This window comes from Dromiciops gliroides, chromosome 3, assembly GCF_019393635.1.
Source record: "Dromiciops gliroides isolate mDroGli1 chromosome 3, mDroGli1.pri, whole genome shotgun sequence".
Classification (NCBI taxonomy): Eukaryota; Metazoa; Chordata; class Mammalia; order Microbiotheria; family Microbiotheriidae; genus Dromiciops; species Dromiciops gliroides.
Window position 1 is genome coordinate 582,185,899 of NC_057863.1, and position 15,745 is coordinate 582,201,643.

Genomic DNA, 15,745 nt, shown 5'->3' on the forward strand with positions numbered 1-15,745 from the left:
CCTCAAATAATTTACATTCTACTGGTAGCAACTTAGCATTTGAAGGTTAATGTCATATTGTTATCTCATGAGCCAGATAACTTTTAGAATGTAATTTCTTATGTCATGTATTATTTCATATATTATTTTGTGAAAGTCTTCTCTTGCTATAATAAGCCCTGTAAACCTTCTTAATACCTCAACTGTGCAGATGTGTGTGTGTGTGTGGGTGCTGTAAGAAGGGCAGAGGCTGGAAGTATAAGCAATCAATGGTGGTACAAAGTAGAATTTAGTTAGGTCTCTGGATATAGTGGAGCTTTGGAATTTGGACTTTGTCAGATCTTTGAAGCAGTAAAGTAGTGGGTCAACAGGGCAAAGATATTGAACCTCTTGATACTCCTGAATAACCCATAGTAGTGGGCAGGGTCATAGGGATTTTTCATAGCTAAGTCTGACGACTCATCTTCCCTTCTAAGACTCTAGGTCTATAATTCCTCATGTTTTCATACTATTCTACAGTTTTCACAAATAATATCATATTTATTCTTTGGAGCAGATTTTAAAGTATGGAGATTTAATTTATATCTATTTAACTGTTAAAGAAACTAGAGAAATAAGAGAATAAGTGATTAGATATAATCTTATAATTACAGTGAATACTATGAGCCATTACTTCTGATAAAAATATTAGATTCAAGATTTAATGATAAGTCTTCTGCTTTGAGTCTTTAGTTTTAACCATTGAACCAGAATTCGTCTATCCTCCATGATGATGGGAACGCATTATTCAATGCCAGAGTCTTTACCTATCACTGGAATAATTTATTTACTCCTCTCACACTAGGACAAGGGATTCATTGATTTAGAGTTAGAAGGATATGAAAAATCATCCAATCCCAATTTACTAGAGCTCCTTGAGGATAGAGATTATGGATCACCTCTCAAATTTGTGGTCCCTTCCTTTCTTTTTTCCTTACATCATCCTCTATTCAAGGCCCTTAAAGACTGTACAAAAGACTTGCTCTATATATGATGTTGACTATTCACATCCTTATCCCTCTACTGGGATGTTATGACTATTCCCAGTATAGATCAACCCTGACCCTCCCTCTCTAACAGCTTGATCAATGCCTCCTCGATATGCTTGGATTTGACAATATAGATGATAGGGTTGAGCATAGGAGAAGAAACAAATAGACATAGGCAACAAGGGCATGTGCAATTGGGGGTGCAAGCCTACGAAAGCGGTGGACAATAGACACTCCAATGACTGGGACACAGAAGATCAGAAAAGCTAGACTATGGGACACACAAGTGTTGAGGGCCCAGACCCATTCTCTAGGAGAAGCCAAACCCATCACAGTATATAACATGAGTCCATAGGAGAGGGCAATTAGGAAGGAATCCACAAATCCTGTGGACAGAACCACATAGAGCCCATATAGGATGATGACAGTGATGTCAGCACAGGCCATCTTCACCTTGTCAGCATGGAAACAGAATGAATGTGAAAGCTGGACTTTTTCAGGACAGAAGTTCAGCCTCTTCAGTAGGAAAGGCACAGGGAAGAGAGAAACAGTGGCATGGGTCACAATAGCCATTCCAATCCTGCCAATGACACTGTTGGTAAGGACAGATGCATACCTCAGGGGATTAGAGATGGCCACAAAGCGGTCAAAGGAGATAGCCAGAAGCACTGAAGATAAAATAACAGAGAAAGTATGGAGGAAAATCATCTGAACCAAGCAGGTATCAAAAGTTATGTGGTTATAGTTAAACCAGAGCACAGACAAGGTGGTGGGAAGTGTGCACAAAACAAATCCCAAGTCAGTAAGAGACAGCATGTAAAGGAAATAATACATGGACTGGTGCAGACTGGGAGTCCTCATAGCTCCCAGGATCAAGTGGTTGCCTATGAGAGCCATAGTATACATGAAACAGAAGGGGATAGAAACCCATCCATGCACAACTTCCAGTCCTGGAATGCCAATCAGCAGGGATGCTGATGGCTGGAAAGAATTGTTGTCATGGGATTTGGGAAGGAACATCATTGAAAGACAGAAAGGGTCTCTTGAAAGATGACAGCAGCTCAGACTTTACATATAGATTCAGACAGAAGAGATGATAAATGTCTACAGCATTTTATCAGGAATGCAGAAGGAACTGTAGACATTTTCCTCAGGTCCAAGATACTAAACCTTGGGTTTTAGGAAATGGTCTAACTATCCCAGTGAACAGCCATCTTGTAGTATACATTTTGGACTTATTATGTGAAACTAATTTCCTTGACAGCTGTCATGGAATAGAATTAAAAAAAAAAGATTCAAAATAGATTTCAATAAATTGTAGAATGAGAGATGTCTGGGCTGATCTTCAAAGGAAGTTCTGAGAGATTAGTGTCCATCTTAGTCATGTGAGGATGATGCGTGTCAGGCAGTCAGTGAACAAGCATTTATTAAATACTTGGTATGTGCTATGCACCATGATAAGCAATTGACATACAAAATGGGTCTATGGTTGCATTGTCATGCAAAATCAAAAATAGTCCCTGACTCCCGAAAGAACACATTCTAATGAAGAAGACAATGTTGAATCAATATGTACATATAAGAGCAGATGGAAGATAACCTTAGAAGGGAAAGCTCCAACAGCTCATGGATGAAAAGACCTGCAGAAGTTGACATTTCAACTGAGTCTTTAAAAATTCCAGTGATTCTAAGAGCTAGAAACAAGGAAAGAAACATTGCAGGTTTCAGAAAAAGACTGTGCAAAAATGGGAACATGAGATGTATGAGAAAAGCAAGTAGATTAGTATAGATATACTGTAGGGTGCATGGAGTGGAATAATAAAAACAACAATAACAATAACAATAATCACATCTCTATAGTACTTACTATGTACCAGCCACTGTGCTAATCTCTTTAAAATTATTATCTCATTCCATCCTTACAACAACCCTGGGAGACATAAACACAAATATAAGATGACTTTAAATATAGGGAGAGGACTGGTTGTGAAGAGTTTTAAATGTCAAATGAACAACAAATTTAAACAAGCTTTATGCTTGATTCTGGAGGTAATATAAACCACTTGAGTTTATTGAGTAGGTAACTGACATAGTCATCTCTCCTTGGGGTAGCTAACTATGGAGTGCAGGGTGTTGAATTTGGAGTCAAGAAGGCTTGAGTTCAAATACTGCCTCAGACACTTAACTCTGTGATGCTTGACCAAATCACTTTTCCTCTCTGTGCCTCTTTCATCATTTTTAAAGTGAAGATAAGAATAGTGCCTGCTTCCCAGGGTTGTTGTGAAACCAAATAATATAATATATGTAAAGTGCTTTGCATACCTTAAATCTCTATCTAAATGGTGGGATTTAGGATTATAGTTATCATGCTTCAGGAAAATTCACTCAGCAGCTGAGAGGTAGATGGATTTTGATAGGAAAAGACTTGAATCAGGGAGACCACTTAGAAAGTTATTGAAATGTTTCAGGTGAGAAATGATTAGGGAGGCAAACCATGGACTAATTCAAAACTGCCTGAAGACCTTGCCAGAAGCACAGTCCCTTGCCAGGCACATGGAACAGCACCTGCAGACTGAATCCCAGGGATGTAGGAGTGGCCTTCTAAAAGAACTGAGACCCTGGTTTGACCATTCTAGCAAAAGGATCTCTGAGCTCTGGGATGAGAGGACCAGAGAGAAGCTTGATCTTCTTCCATTTGTAGTGTTTAGTTGATCTTACTGGGGAGAAACCAAACCTGGAGAGAGAAGTCAACCAGTTTCTAGAGCAGTGCCTGGCATCAAGTAACTATTAGCAAATATTTAAGGAATTCAATAGAATGATCTTGCCTTTCTCTTATCCTACCCCTCCCCCATCATGTGTTTCTCTCACCTTTCTGACAGTGGTATAGCAGAGAATAGAGACTGAGGGAGTCACTGAAATATGTGAACTTATCTATCTGTCAACTCCATCTCTACAGTGTATTCACATCCTTTTCCTTTTTCTCTTTTCCCATGATCATCACTCAAGTTCAGCCCCTCATTAGTTCTTGCATGGACTAAGAAAGAGGCCCCTCTATCATCTGACCTCTAATCCAGAGGCTTTTAAGTTGGGGCTTCTAGAACTCCAAGAGGTTCATGGATAGATTTCAAGGGTGTCTGTGGACTTAAATGAGAACAAAATACATATTTATTTTCATTAAACACTCACTCAAATGTTCATTTCCTTCAACTGTTTAAAAACTTTTCTCTGATAAGGCATTTACAGACTTCATCGAACTTTAAATGACACAAAGCATCAAAAAATGCAAAAAATAGTTTCAAACTGCTCATGTCCATCCTGTAAATACTTCCAGGTTGATCTTACAAATCGCTGTGTTTTTTTAAAATAATAAACTTTTTTATTTAAAGTTTTGAGTTCTAAATTTTATCCCTTCTTCCCTCCCTCCCATTCCCTAAGGTGGGAAACAATCAGATATAGGTTATACTTGTAAAATTATATAAAACATTACCATATTAGTCATTTTCTGTAGGAAAACTTGAATAAAAGAAAAAACTGAACGAAAGTGAAAATAGCATGTTTCAGTCTGCATTCAATCAATATCTGTTCTTTCTTTGGTGATGGATAGTATACTTCATCATTAGTCCTTTGGGATTGTCTTGGATCATTGCATTACTGAGAATAGTTTTCATTCACAGTTCTTCATCAAACAATATTACCGTTACTGTGTACAACATTCTCCTGATTCTGCTCACTTCACTACACATCAATTCATACATATGAATCTTTCCAAGTCTTTCTGAATTAAGCTTGTTTAGGCATTCCCCAATTGATGGGCATTCCTTTGATTTCCAATTCTTAGCCACCACAAAAAGAATTGCTATAAATATTTTTCTACAAATAAGTCTTTTTCTCTTCTTTGTGATGTCTTTGGGATATAAACCTAGCAGAGGTATTGCTGAATCAAAGGACATGCACAGTTTTATGACCTATTGGACACAATTCCGAATTGCTCTCCAGAATACTTGGATTCATTCACAACTCCACCAACAGTGCATTACCAATCCAGTTTTCCCATATCCCCTTCAACATCCAATATTTTCCTTTTTTGTTATATTTGCCACTCTGATTTGTGTGAGGTGATACCTCAGAGTTGTTTTAATTTGCATTTCTCTGATCAATAATGATCTAGAGTATTTTTCATATGACTGTGGATAGCTTTGATGTCTCTGTATGAAAACTGCCTGTTCATATCCTTTGACTATTTATCAATTAGAGAATGACTTGTATTTCAATAAATTTGACACAGTTCTCTATATATTTGAGAAATTAGGCCTTTATCGGAAATACTTGTTTCAAAAATTCTTCTGCTTCCCTTATAATCTTGGTTACATTAGTTTTGTTTGTGCAAAAACCTTTTTATTTTTAAATAATCAAAATTATCTATTTTACATTTTGTATTACTCTCTATATCTTCTTTGGTCCTAAATACTTCCTCTGTCCATAAATCTGACAGATAAAATATTCCATGCTCTTTTCATTTGCTTATGGTATCATCCTTTAATTGTAAATCATGTACCCTTTTTTGACCTTAATTTAGTGTATGATGTGAGATGTTTGGCTATACCTACTTTTGCCCTACATTTTTTTTTGTTTTCTCAGTAGTTTTTGTCAGATAATGAGTTTTTCCCCCAAAAGCTTGGATCTTTAGGTTTATCATATACTATATAACAATATTCATTTACTATAGTGTAATTTGCACCCATTCTATTCCACTGATCCACCTCTCTTTTTCTTAGCCAGTACCAGATTTTTTCGATTATTCCCACTTTATTTTTGTTTGTTTTTGTTTTTGTTTTTTGCAGGGCAACAAGGGTTATATGACTTACTCAGGGCCACAAAGCTAGTAAGTGTCAAGTGTCTGAGGCTGGATTTGAACTCAGGTCCTCCTGAATCCAGGGCTGGCACTCAATCCACTGTACCACCTAGCTAACCCTGGGGAAGGTTTTATTACTTCATTTGTTCCCTTTCTCTATCCCAATCACTAAGTCTTAATTTATAGATGGCTTTAAATCCATCCAAGTCTTCATTCTGATTCAGATCTGTCCTTGAAATCCAAACTTTCGTATGATTCAAATGTTTCCTTAGCCCCATAGTTTCAAAAATTTCTCCATCCAAACTTTTCTGAATGGACATAATTGGTAGGTTATATAGATGGGAATTAATAATAGTGATTAGTATAAGGGTAGAGAAGTAGATAGTTTTCTCATCTCCTTCCCCTTATTATTTCCCTCTTTCTTGAAGAGGGAACTATGAATAAACACCCAAGTCAAATTCAGTGGGGATGAGAAAGTAAGGAGAAATGAATATGGGTAATTTGCTTCTCCAAAGTTGTTTCTAATGCCCATGACTGAGAAATTATAGTGAATTGGGCCATACAGAATATATTTGCATGTGCCAAATAGTTTATCTATTATCAGTTCTGCCTTTTTTCTGCATGACAAATAGTAATAGTAATTATAATAATATATAAATAGCTACCATGTATGAAGCATTTTGTTTTGCAAAAACAATTATATTTATCAACTCATTTGCTTTGATCCTAATCAAAACTCTGTTAAGTTAGTGCTATTAATACCTTCATTTTATGGAATAGTAAACTGAGGCTAAGATGTTAAATGACTTTCCTAGAGTCGCACAGTGAATGTCTGGATCTGGATTCATATTCTATCTACTATGGCATCTAGCTATTTCATATAACCACGTTGGTCCTTACCTTTCTCATGTGTAAATAGGTATCACAATAATCACTGCCCTACCTGGGTTATCTTAAGGATATTATGAGAAATTAGTAATGAAAGTAAGTTGCTAAACTTGGTCATCTTCCAGCTGGGGTCTTGTCAATTATTATGATGAATAGCATTCACATCTTCCTCCCTAGTAACCCTCTTTATATTTACTACTCCTACCCTAATATACTACTTATATAACCCTAGGTGGGCCCAACACATTCTACTCCTTTAGTTACAGAAAGGCAGAAAAAGAGAAACAAAGAGAGAAGAGTGAAAATGAAGCCAGCAATCCCCACCCTTTGGCTTCACAATTCTTGAAGGGTAGGGAGAAATAAGATTTAAATATTGTACACAAACCACGTTACACCAGAGAAGAGATCTGCAAGCAGTTGCTGAATTTGAGAGATTCTCTCTCTTACTCTCTCTCTGTCTCTGTCTCTGTCTCCTTTTTTTCTATCAATCTATTTACCATCTATCTGTATACCTATCTGTTCATGCTTACACATATAAGTGTATAGATGTATATATATATGCATGGAAACACACATAAACACACACATATATAAATATATACATCTATGTAGATATCCATATATACATAAAAATACATATGTGTTCACACATATGTATATACACATGTATCTATACATATATTTGTATGTATATATGGGTATCTATGTAGATGCATGTAGATGTATATTTGCATATATGTGTGTATACACACACACACACACACACATATATATATATATATAATTGTATATATATATACACACACATATGATCTTTCTTTACTCTCCTTGGGTGCAATAAGAAACTCTTCTTTTATGGTTCTCATGAAGAATTCCACAAGCCTATAGGGCAGAGAAAAGGCCATAAAGCAGGGAAGGAATGGAGAGAGAACAAAGGGGAGGAAGATTGAGTAGGGCATCAGGTGCCTAAAACTGTAGGAAATGAGAAATGATGGGGCCATAAGTGAAATAATATTGGGGAAAGCTTTGCTTTTACTCAATCAAGCATTTTACTAAGTACTAACAATGGGCCAGCAGTTGTGCTAATTGCTGTGAATACAAATAAAAAAGTAGCATCTAGTTCTTTCCCATAGAGAATTTCTATTCTACTGGAGGAATAAAACACATTTAATGATAAGTAAATACAGGATATATGCAAAATTCAATACAAAGAACTGAAGAACAAGGAGGCATTAACAATTTATACTATCAGGGGAGACATCTTATTTTGAAGGATGTGGTACTGGAACATAGTTACTGGTAGTACACTGTACAGCACTGTGGATATAAAGGGGTAGGGTTTAGGGTGGAGAATCTTCTTGAAATGGGCAATAGCATATGCAAAGATAAGGACACAGAAGATGTAATTTCTTCTTTGGCGAAAAGCATGTAGGGCAGTTTGACTGCAGCACAGAATAGGAGAGGCAGTCAGCCAAAAAACTTTCAGTAACAACTGAGGCTAGAAGAGCCCAATAGACTTACGCAGTTCTTCCTGACTCCAAGTCCAGCATTTTCTCCATCCTTGAAGGTACGTCTAAAGTAGTCTCATTAAAACCACTGAACTTTCATGAGAATGAGCATTATATCACCTCTTAAATTTATATCTCTTCCCCCCAATTTTTATGTACTGGAGGCTCTGCCAAAAATGTTATTCTCTTCATGATTCTATATGTGTTCAACATTCCCACCCCCATCACAATTATAATTAATTTCCTGGGGTCCTAGGACTGTTCCCTAGACAAATCAATTTTGTTCCTTCTTCCTTAGCAACCTAAGCATTGCCTCCCTAATGTGTTTGGACTTCACACTGTAGATGATGGGGTTGAGTACAGGTGGCACTACTAAGTAGACATAGGCAACAAGGGCATGCACAATTGGGGGTGCATGTCTACCAAATCGATGGATAATAGACACTCCAATGACTGGGATATAGAAGACCAGAACAGCTAGAATATGGGAGACACAAGTGTTGAGGGCCCGGGCTCGTTCTCTAGGAGAAGCCAAACCCATCACAGTATACAATATGAGTCCATAGGAGAGGGCAATTAGGAAAGAATCTATGACTGCAGTAGACAACACTACATAGAGCCCATATAGGATGTTGACAGTGATGTCAGCACAGGCCCTTTTCATTATGTCAGCATGGAAACAGAATGAGTGGGAAAGTTTGACTTTCTCAGGGCAGAAGTTCAGCCTCTTCAGCAGGAAAGGCACAGGGAAGAGAGAAACAGTGGCACGGGTCACAATAGCCATTCCAATCCTGCCAATGACACTGTTGGTAAGGACAGATGCATACCTCAGGGGATTAGAGATGGCCACAAAGCGGTCAAAGGACATAGCCAGAAGCACTGAAGATTCCACCACAGAGAAGGAATGGAGGAAAAACATCTGGACCAAGCAGGCATCAAAGGCTATGCGGCGATAGTCAAACCAAAGCACAGCCAGGGTGGTGGGAAGTGTGCACAAAGTGAGTCCCAAGTCAGTGAGAGACAGCATGGACAGGAAATAATACATGGGCTGGTGCAGACTGGGAGTCCTTCTCACAGCTAGCAGGATCAGGCAGTTGCCTGTGAGAGCCAGAGTATACATGGAACAGAACGGGATAGAGACCCATCCATGCACAGCTTCCAGTCCTGGAATGCCAATCAGCAGGAAAGCTGATGGCTGAAAGAAGGAGCTGTTGTCACGGGATTGGGGAAGGAACATCATAGAAAGAAAGGGTCTCTCAGACACAAAAGGTCTATCAATATATGACACCAGCTCAGACGTTACATAGAGATTCAGACAGAAGACAGGATCAATGTCTAAAAATGTTTTTATCAGGAATACAGAAGAGACTGTAGACATTTTTCTAAGATCTCAGATACTAAAACATGGTTTCCCATTGAGTTAGGAGAAAGTGGTCTAAGAACCATCAGTGGACATCCTATGGAATATATTTTGCAGCTATTATGTAGAATTCTTTTCATTGACAGGATTCCTAGAATATAAATTGTTTTTATAAAAAAGATTTAAAAATTAATTTGAATAAATTTAAGATTAGAGAATTTTACCCTTTTTGTTGTGGTTGTGGTTCATTGGCTCCTTTGGCAGTCTGGTGACATCTGGTGTACCTTTTTATAGAATTATGATTTGAAATAATTGAAGAAAATACTAAATTTCAGTTAGGGATTAATAAAAATAACAATGAAACTTTCCCTTACAAGGTGATAGACCCCCTGAAATCTATTAACAGACCCCTTGATGGGACATATAGTCTCCAAGTTCACAACCTCTGCTCAAGAATAAAAGATGCCTGACTAGTTACTAAGGGAATTGAGCCATAACTGAGGCACATATCTACCTTGTGAGAACTATAAACATATATTATCCCAGGGAAATTCAGAATCACACTGAAGCCTCTTGAGGAGGGAAGTGACATATTCATATGAACTTAAGTTGTATATAAATTTTACAATTGTATTTAATAGAATGAGATAATTTAATAGAATGGAAAGAGACTTGATTCAGAGATCTCAATTAGGAGGTTAGTGTCTTGTGCAATAGTTTAGATGAGAGTTATGGGAGCAAGAAATAAGGTGGTTGTGTTATGAGCAGAGAGGAGGCAAATTGAAGAGATACTAAACAAGTAGAATGAACAGGATTCAACATCTTATTGGATATGGGATGGGGTGGAGGGGAAGTGGGGAAGAGTTGAGATGGGGGTCTAAGTTTCAAACCTGAGTGTTTGGAATAATTGTGGTGCCCTTCATGGGTGTTGGGGTGTTAGGATGTTGGCAGATTTTGAGGAAAAGATAAATATTTATGTTTTGAACTGTTCATTTTGAAATGCCCCTGGTACATCGTCAGGTGGATAGGATGTACAATGGAAAGTTGGTAATACAGATCTGGACTTCAATATATGGAATATTTTGGGGTGTCTTCTATAGAAATAATAATTTATCTGTAGGATCCTTGAGTGAAAAGGGAGATTCTTACTAATGCTGCCCATGATAGTCATAGAACATGGGAAGCCAATACTCACAGAAATAAATATACAGACTGCAAGAGGAAACTATAAGAACTATCTTTGTGTCTGAACCTAAAGCCACCCTTTGCAACATAGCTTCATTGAGTGACTTTGAATAGATTGTGCACTCACTATACATCTCTGGTCCTCTATTTCCTCATTTACAAAAAAAGATGGACTAGATGATATCTACAGAATTGTGCAGTTCCAACATATTATGTAATTACATATTTTTTCTTTCTGGGAGAGACTAAGAGCCTGGAAGAACCTCTGACTCAGTTATCCTCCTTCACCAGGACATAATATACACATTGATTTTTATGTATAGTTTACTTCTCCCTGAAGAGATCATGATTGTGGAAAATTGAGTAATAATCCTTATTGCTCAGTTGTGGGATTCCAAGTTTTAAGGAGACAGTATGGTACCTGAAAAGCACACTGGATTTAGAGTTTGGAAACCTGGTTCTGATGCTCTATAACAGGAGTTCTTAACCTGATGGGCGTGAACTTTTTCTTTAAATAGTTTGATAAACATAATTGATTTAATTTGTAATCTTATGCATTTAAAAACATTTTTCTAAGAAAGAATCTGTAGGTTTCAGCCCATTGTGAAACCAGTTTGTCTAGAATATTATGATTTTAAAATTAGTTCTGAGAAGCTCCATATTTTCTAGATAATATGGTATGAAAGAAATTCTAATGGGCCATTTTATTTACTCCCTCCTCTGCATATTTTGGTCAAATTTTTATCTCTACTTCTTTGAATGAGAGTTAACTCTTACTATAAACATATTCTCATATACTATGATATCTGTCCTGGCAGGCAGTACCAACATTTTAAGAAGGAAGTCATCTTTCTAGTCCACTCAAGATTATACTTACCTGTGGATTATCTAGAATCCCTGGTTCAATCTGTTCCCATGCCCTGTGTGTTACCTTTCCTATGAACCTTTTCAAAGAGCAGAGTCAGGGGGATGAAGGAAACTTCAAATCTGATGAAGATTTTATTTATAATTAGCTCTAGGTAGGGATGGAAAGTGCTAGACTGACCTAATGAAATTAGAGGATTTTCCATGCATGTCAATTATCCAACCCCATTAATCTGGAAAATAAAGGGCTAAGGAAATTGGTAACCAAGTCACTAACCTTAGCTTTTACCTAATGATTCAATGTTCTGATCAACCAAGTCTCCCCCAGTCTCCTTTTCAGCCAAAAGGTAAGCTCTATCCATCCCTTATACCTCTGTATAAGAAAGCCTAAGTGGAGCTTCCATTTCCCTTGAGATTAAAAGGTTCTTGCCTGGGAGACTTTGAGAGTAGCCTCAAAGGAGATATATTCTTCCTAATAGCACCCTTTATGTAGATTAGTCAGGTGAAGTTACAGGTGGGATGGAAATGATGAGGGCTCTTAAGAGAGTATTTGGAGGTAATGGTTCTAGTGGGGAGGGAGGAGGAAAATGAAAGAGAAATACTGAGAAGGAAAATTAGCAAAGGGAGATGAAAAGAGGAAGATAGAAATGGAAGAGGGGGAGTAGTAAATTAATATGGGGAGGAGGGAAGAAGAAAAAGTTAAAGAATTGTAGAGAAGGAAGCCTATGTATAGAACTTATTACTGTATTCTTTATTCATTTTATTAGTCATATTGCTTTGTAATGAGACTTCCTACTTTCTACACTGTACTCTAAGGTAATTTCTAATTTATACCAATGATAATAAGACTTAGAAAAGTTTCCCATGGTTCAATCTGTCAATCAACAAATAGTAGTGAACACTTACTGTATATGCTAAGCCCTAGAATAGTTCTTGCCCTCAGAATTTATATTTTACATGAGGAATCAACATGCATATATAGGAGAATTTACCAAATATACTCCCAAATAATACAAATTTTAGGTTTAGATGAGAATAGGAAACAGTGGACTAGGACAGGCTTTATGAATATAACCACTGAGCTGATTCTTAATGGAAATTAGGGATTTAAAAAGAAAAAAAGGAATGAAGGAATGCATTTCAGGTGGAGGGGAAAGACAGTGAAAAATAACAGAGGTGAGAAAATGGAGTTTCCAGTGTACTAAGGGAAAGGTACAAAGAGGATAAGTTTAAAGAACTTCAGATAAATAAAGTAGGATTTTTATTTGATCTTCGAGGTATGAGAAACACTTGAGTTTGTTGGGAGGAGTTTTGTGTGTGTGTGTGTGTGTGTGTGAGAGAGAGAGAGAGAGAGAGAGAGAGAGAGAGAGAGAGAGAGAGAGAGAGAGAGAGAGAGAGAGAGAGAGAGAGAGATCTGCATGTGATCTTCATTTTTGGAAAATCTCTTGGGCAGCTGCATGAAGGTTGTTTTGTAAAGGAGACAGTCAATGATGGGAAACCAAATAGGATCTTACCACAGTGGTTCAGGCAAAATATTACAATGGCTATATTCTAACAGATTTTAAGGTCGGCAATGCTTATCTAAATGATGCTCACTTTTTGTTTTCTCAGATCACGGGGCCCTCCTTTCCCAGAGGTTTTTTGTTTATTTTTTTAATGTAAAATTCATCCACTTATAAAGGGAGTTGGGTGGGGAACAAAGGCCTGAGTGTGTGGGCCTTCCCAAAGAGATTCACTTTATAACTAAAGAACCCACAGAGAAGAAAACCATTAACTCATGGAAGGAAAGATTTGAAAGGGGAGATTTCTGTCATCATTGATTGGCAGGCAGAGAAACATTTGGGGACCAGAGACCCTTTCCTGTACCTCTCACATCTTACCACCTAGATGGTCACTTGTTCCTAGTCCTGTGGATTTCAGAAAAAAATGTTTCTGAAATGACCAATTATTAAATTCACCAGGCAAACAGTCTGTCCTGTGCCTCTCCTTCCTCTTCCTCTAGCATTTAGTCCTGCTCTCTGCCAGGATATGAGGGAGTTAAGAAATAAGAGACTCATATCATCTATCTCCAGGGCCTTCAGACAGACACAAGCACACAACCATCATATTCAGACCTCCTAGCTTGATATGTCCCTTGTACCAACAGTAATTTCTCTAGAAAATTTCAGGATAGATATGTGAAAGATATTATTTGTATTAATCTGTACCTATTGTTACAGTGAAGCCTTCCTGAGAAAAGAAGTGTCACTAGAGCAGTGATTATTTAGAAGTCAGTAATCTTTCTGGGTTCAAGCCAGTATGGGAATATTACATTAGTTGGGTGGACCTGCATTTGATACTATGGATCCCCAATGAGTAACAGAATGACAAGATTGTTACGAGATTGACAAGGATAAGAGTCCCCCAAGCAACTTAAGTAAAGTAGGCAAGAGTTTCACAAATGTCATAAGAGTTGAAGTCTAGGTGAACCTTTCCCTGTATTCTCACAAGTATAATCAATAAGTGCCCCAGATAATAAAAATGATATAGATATTACTTTACTGGAGAGTTCTGATGGGGAAGTAGGCTTAGGTGATAGAAACGCTTCCAGCTAAAAATACTTCTTTGCTTGAGCAGCATGCAGTCCTGTTTTCTACCCCTGCCACTGTCTGAGCTTTACTCCATCCTTGATAGCTTGGGTTAGTCTTGGGCAGGGTTTCTTAGCCTTGTTTGTGTCATAGACCCCTATGAGTGTCTAATAAAGCCTAAATGCCTGAAATAAAATACATAAAATAACAAAGGAAACCAATTAATTTACAATATGTTTCTGAAATTGGGGGTGGGGGAGAAATTCAGAGTTTCTATGAAATCAATCCATGGATTTCCTTGGGAATTCATTTCAACCACCATTATTAATCACACCAGAGAAGGATTTAGGCAGCCTCCAACTTTTCTCTTTCTGAACACATGAATAGAGGTTAATGCAAAGGAGTACAGTCAGGAACTTAAAAAAAAAGACAAAAAAAAAAAAACCCCAACAATAACAAAATGGTAGCAGTAGCCACTGTTGGCTCTCAGATTGGGGAAGCAGAGGTCCAGGTATCCCCATCCATTTCATCCCAGAACTAAGGAGAAAAGGATAAAGTTGGATTAAAAGCTGGAGGGTAGCTTTCTCACTGGTGTGTCTATAATCCCAGGCAATGGCTTGCTTCTCAGCTCTCCATCATCATTGTCCTGCAGCCAAGACACAACAACGCATCCTTGACCCTCAAGGAATTTACACATTCTACTGGTAGTAGCTTAGAATTTGAAGGTTAATGTCATATCGTTATCTCATGGGCCAGATAACTTTTAGAATGTAATTTCTTGTGCCCTGTATTATTTTGTGTATTGTTTTGTGAAAGTCTTCTCCTGCTGTAATAAGTCCTGTAAAACTTCATAATACCTCAAATGTATAGATGGGGGAGGCTGTAAGAGGGGCAGAGGCTGGAGGTATAAGAAATCAATGGTGGTACAAGGTAGAATTTAGTTAGGTCTCTGGATATAGTGGAGCTTTGGAATTTGGACTTGGAATATTTTTGAAGTAGTAAAGGGGTGGGCCAACAGGACAGAAACATTGAACCTCTTGACACTCCTGGGTAGCCCAAAGGAGTGGTCAAGGTAATGATGAATTTTCCATCAGCAATCCTGATGTAGAAAGAGCTAAGTCACAGGCAGATAACAATCTTCCCCTCCAAGACTCTTTCTATAATTCCTCATTTTTTTCATACTGTTCTACAGTTTTCAATGTTTTCAGATATATTAGCTTATTTGTCCTTCAGAGCAGCCTTTAAAGTATTCAGATTTAGTTAATATCTATTTACCAGTTAAAGAAACTCAAGACCTAAGAGATTAAGTAATTAGATATAATCTTGTAAATGGCAGTCAATACTATAAACCAATACTTCTTGATTTCAAATCTGGCATTCTTTCTCCTATACCCTCAGCCATTTTTTGTTTTTAAACTCATATACTACAGAAAACCTTTCTATACTGACAGTACACCTAACTCTAGCTACTCTACTCATTCCATTTTTCATTATCACCTACTAACCCCTCAGTA

At 37.5% G+C, this 15,745-nt stretch overlaps 2 protein-coding genes across 2 annotated transcripts; both read right to left on the minus strand.

Annotated features, from left to right (window-relative positions):
- Window positions 1-1,103: 1,103 nt before the first annotated feature.
- LOC122751508 (olfactory receptor 51I2-like) lies at window positions 1,104-2,027 on the minus strand. The gene has a single exon (XM_043998590.1). The coding sequence runs from the start codon at window positions 2,025-2,027 to the stop codon at window positions 1,104-1,106; it is 924 nt and encodes a 307-aa protein (XP_043854525.1).
- A 6,502-nt stretch (window positions 2,028-8,529) lies between these two features.
- LOC122750205 (olfactory receptor 51I2-like) lies at window positions 8,530-9,492 on the minus strand. The gene has a single exon (XM_043996876.1). It carries the CDS (start codon window positions 9,490-9,492, stop codon window positions 8,530-8,532), a length of 963 nt encoding a protein of 320 aa, XP_043852811.1.
- Window positions 9,493-15,745: the final 6,253 nt, after the last annotated feature.

Excerpts from the sequence above, each read along its gene's own strand:
- LOC122751508 (XM_043998590.1), bottom strand. The coding sequence starts at position 2,027 with ATGTTCCTTCCCAAATCCCATGACAACAATTCTTTCCAGCCATCAGCA.
- LOC122750205 (XM_043996876.1), bottom strand. The coding sequence starts at position 9,492 with ATGTTCCTTCCCCAATCCCGTGACAACAGCTCCTTCTTTCAGCCATCA.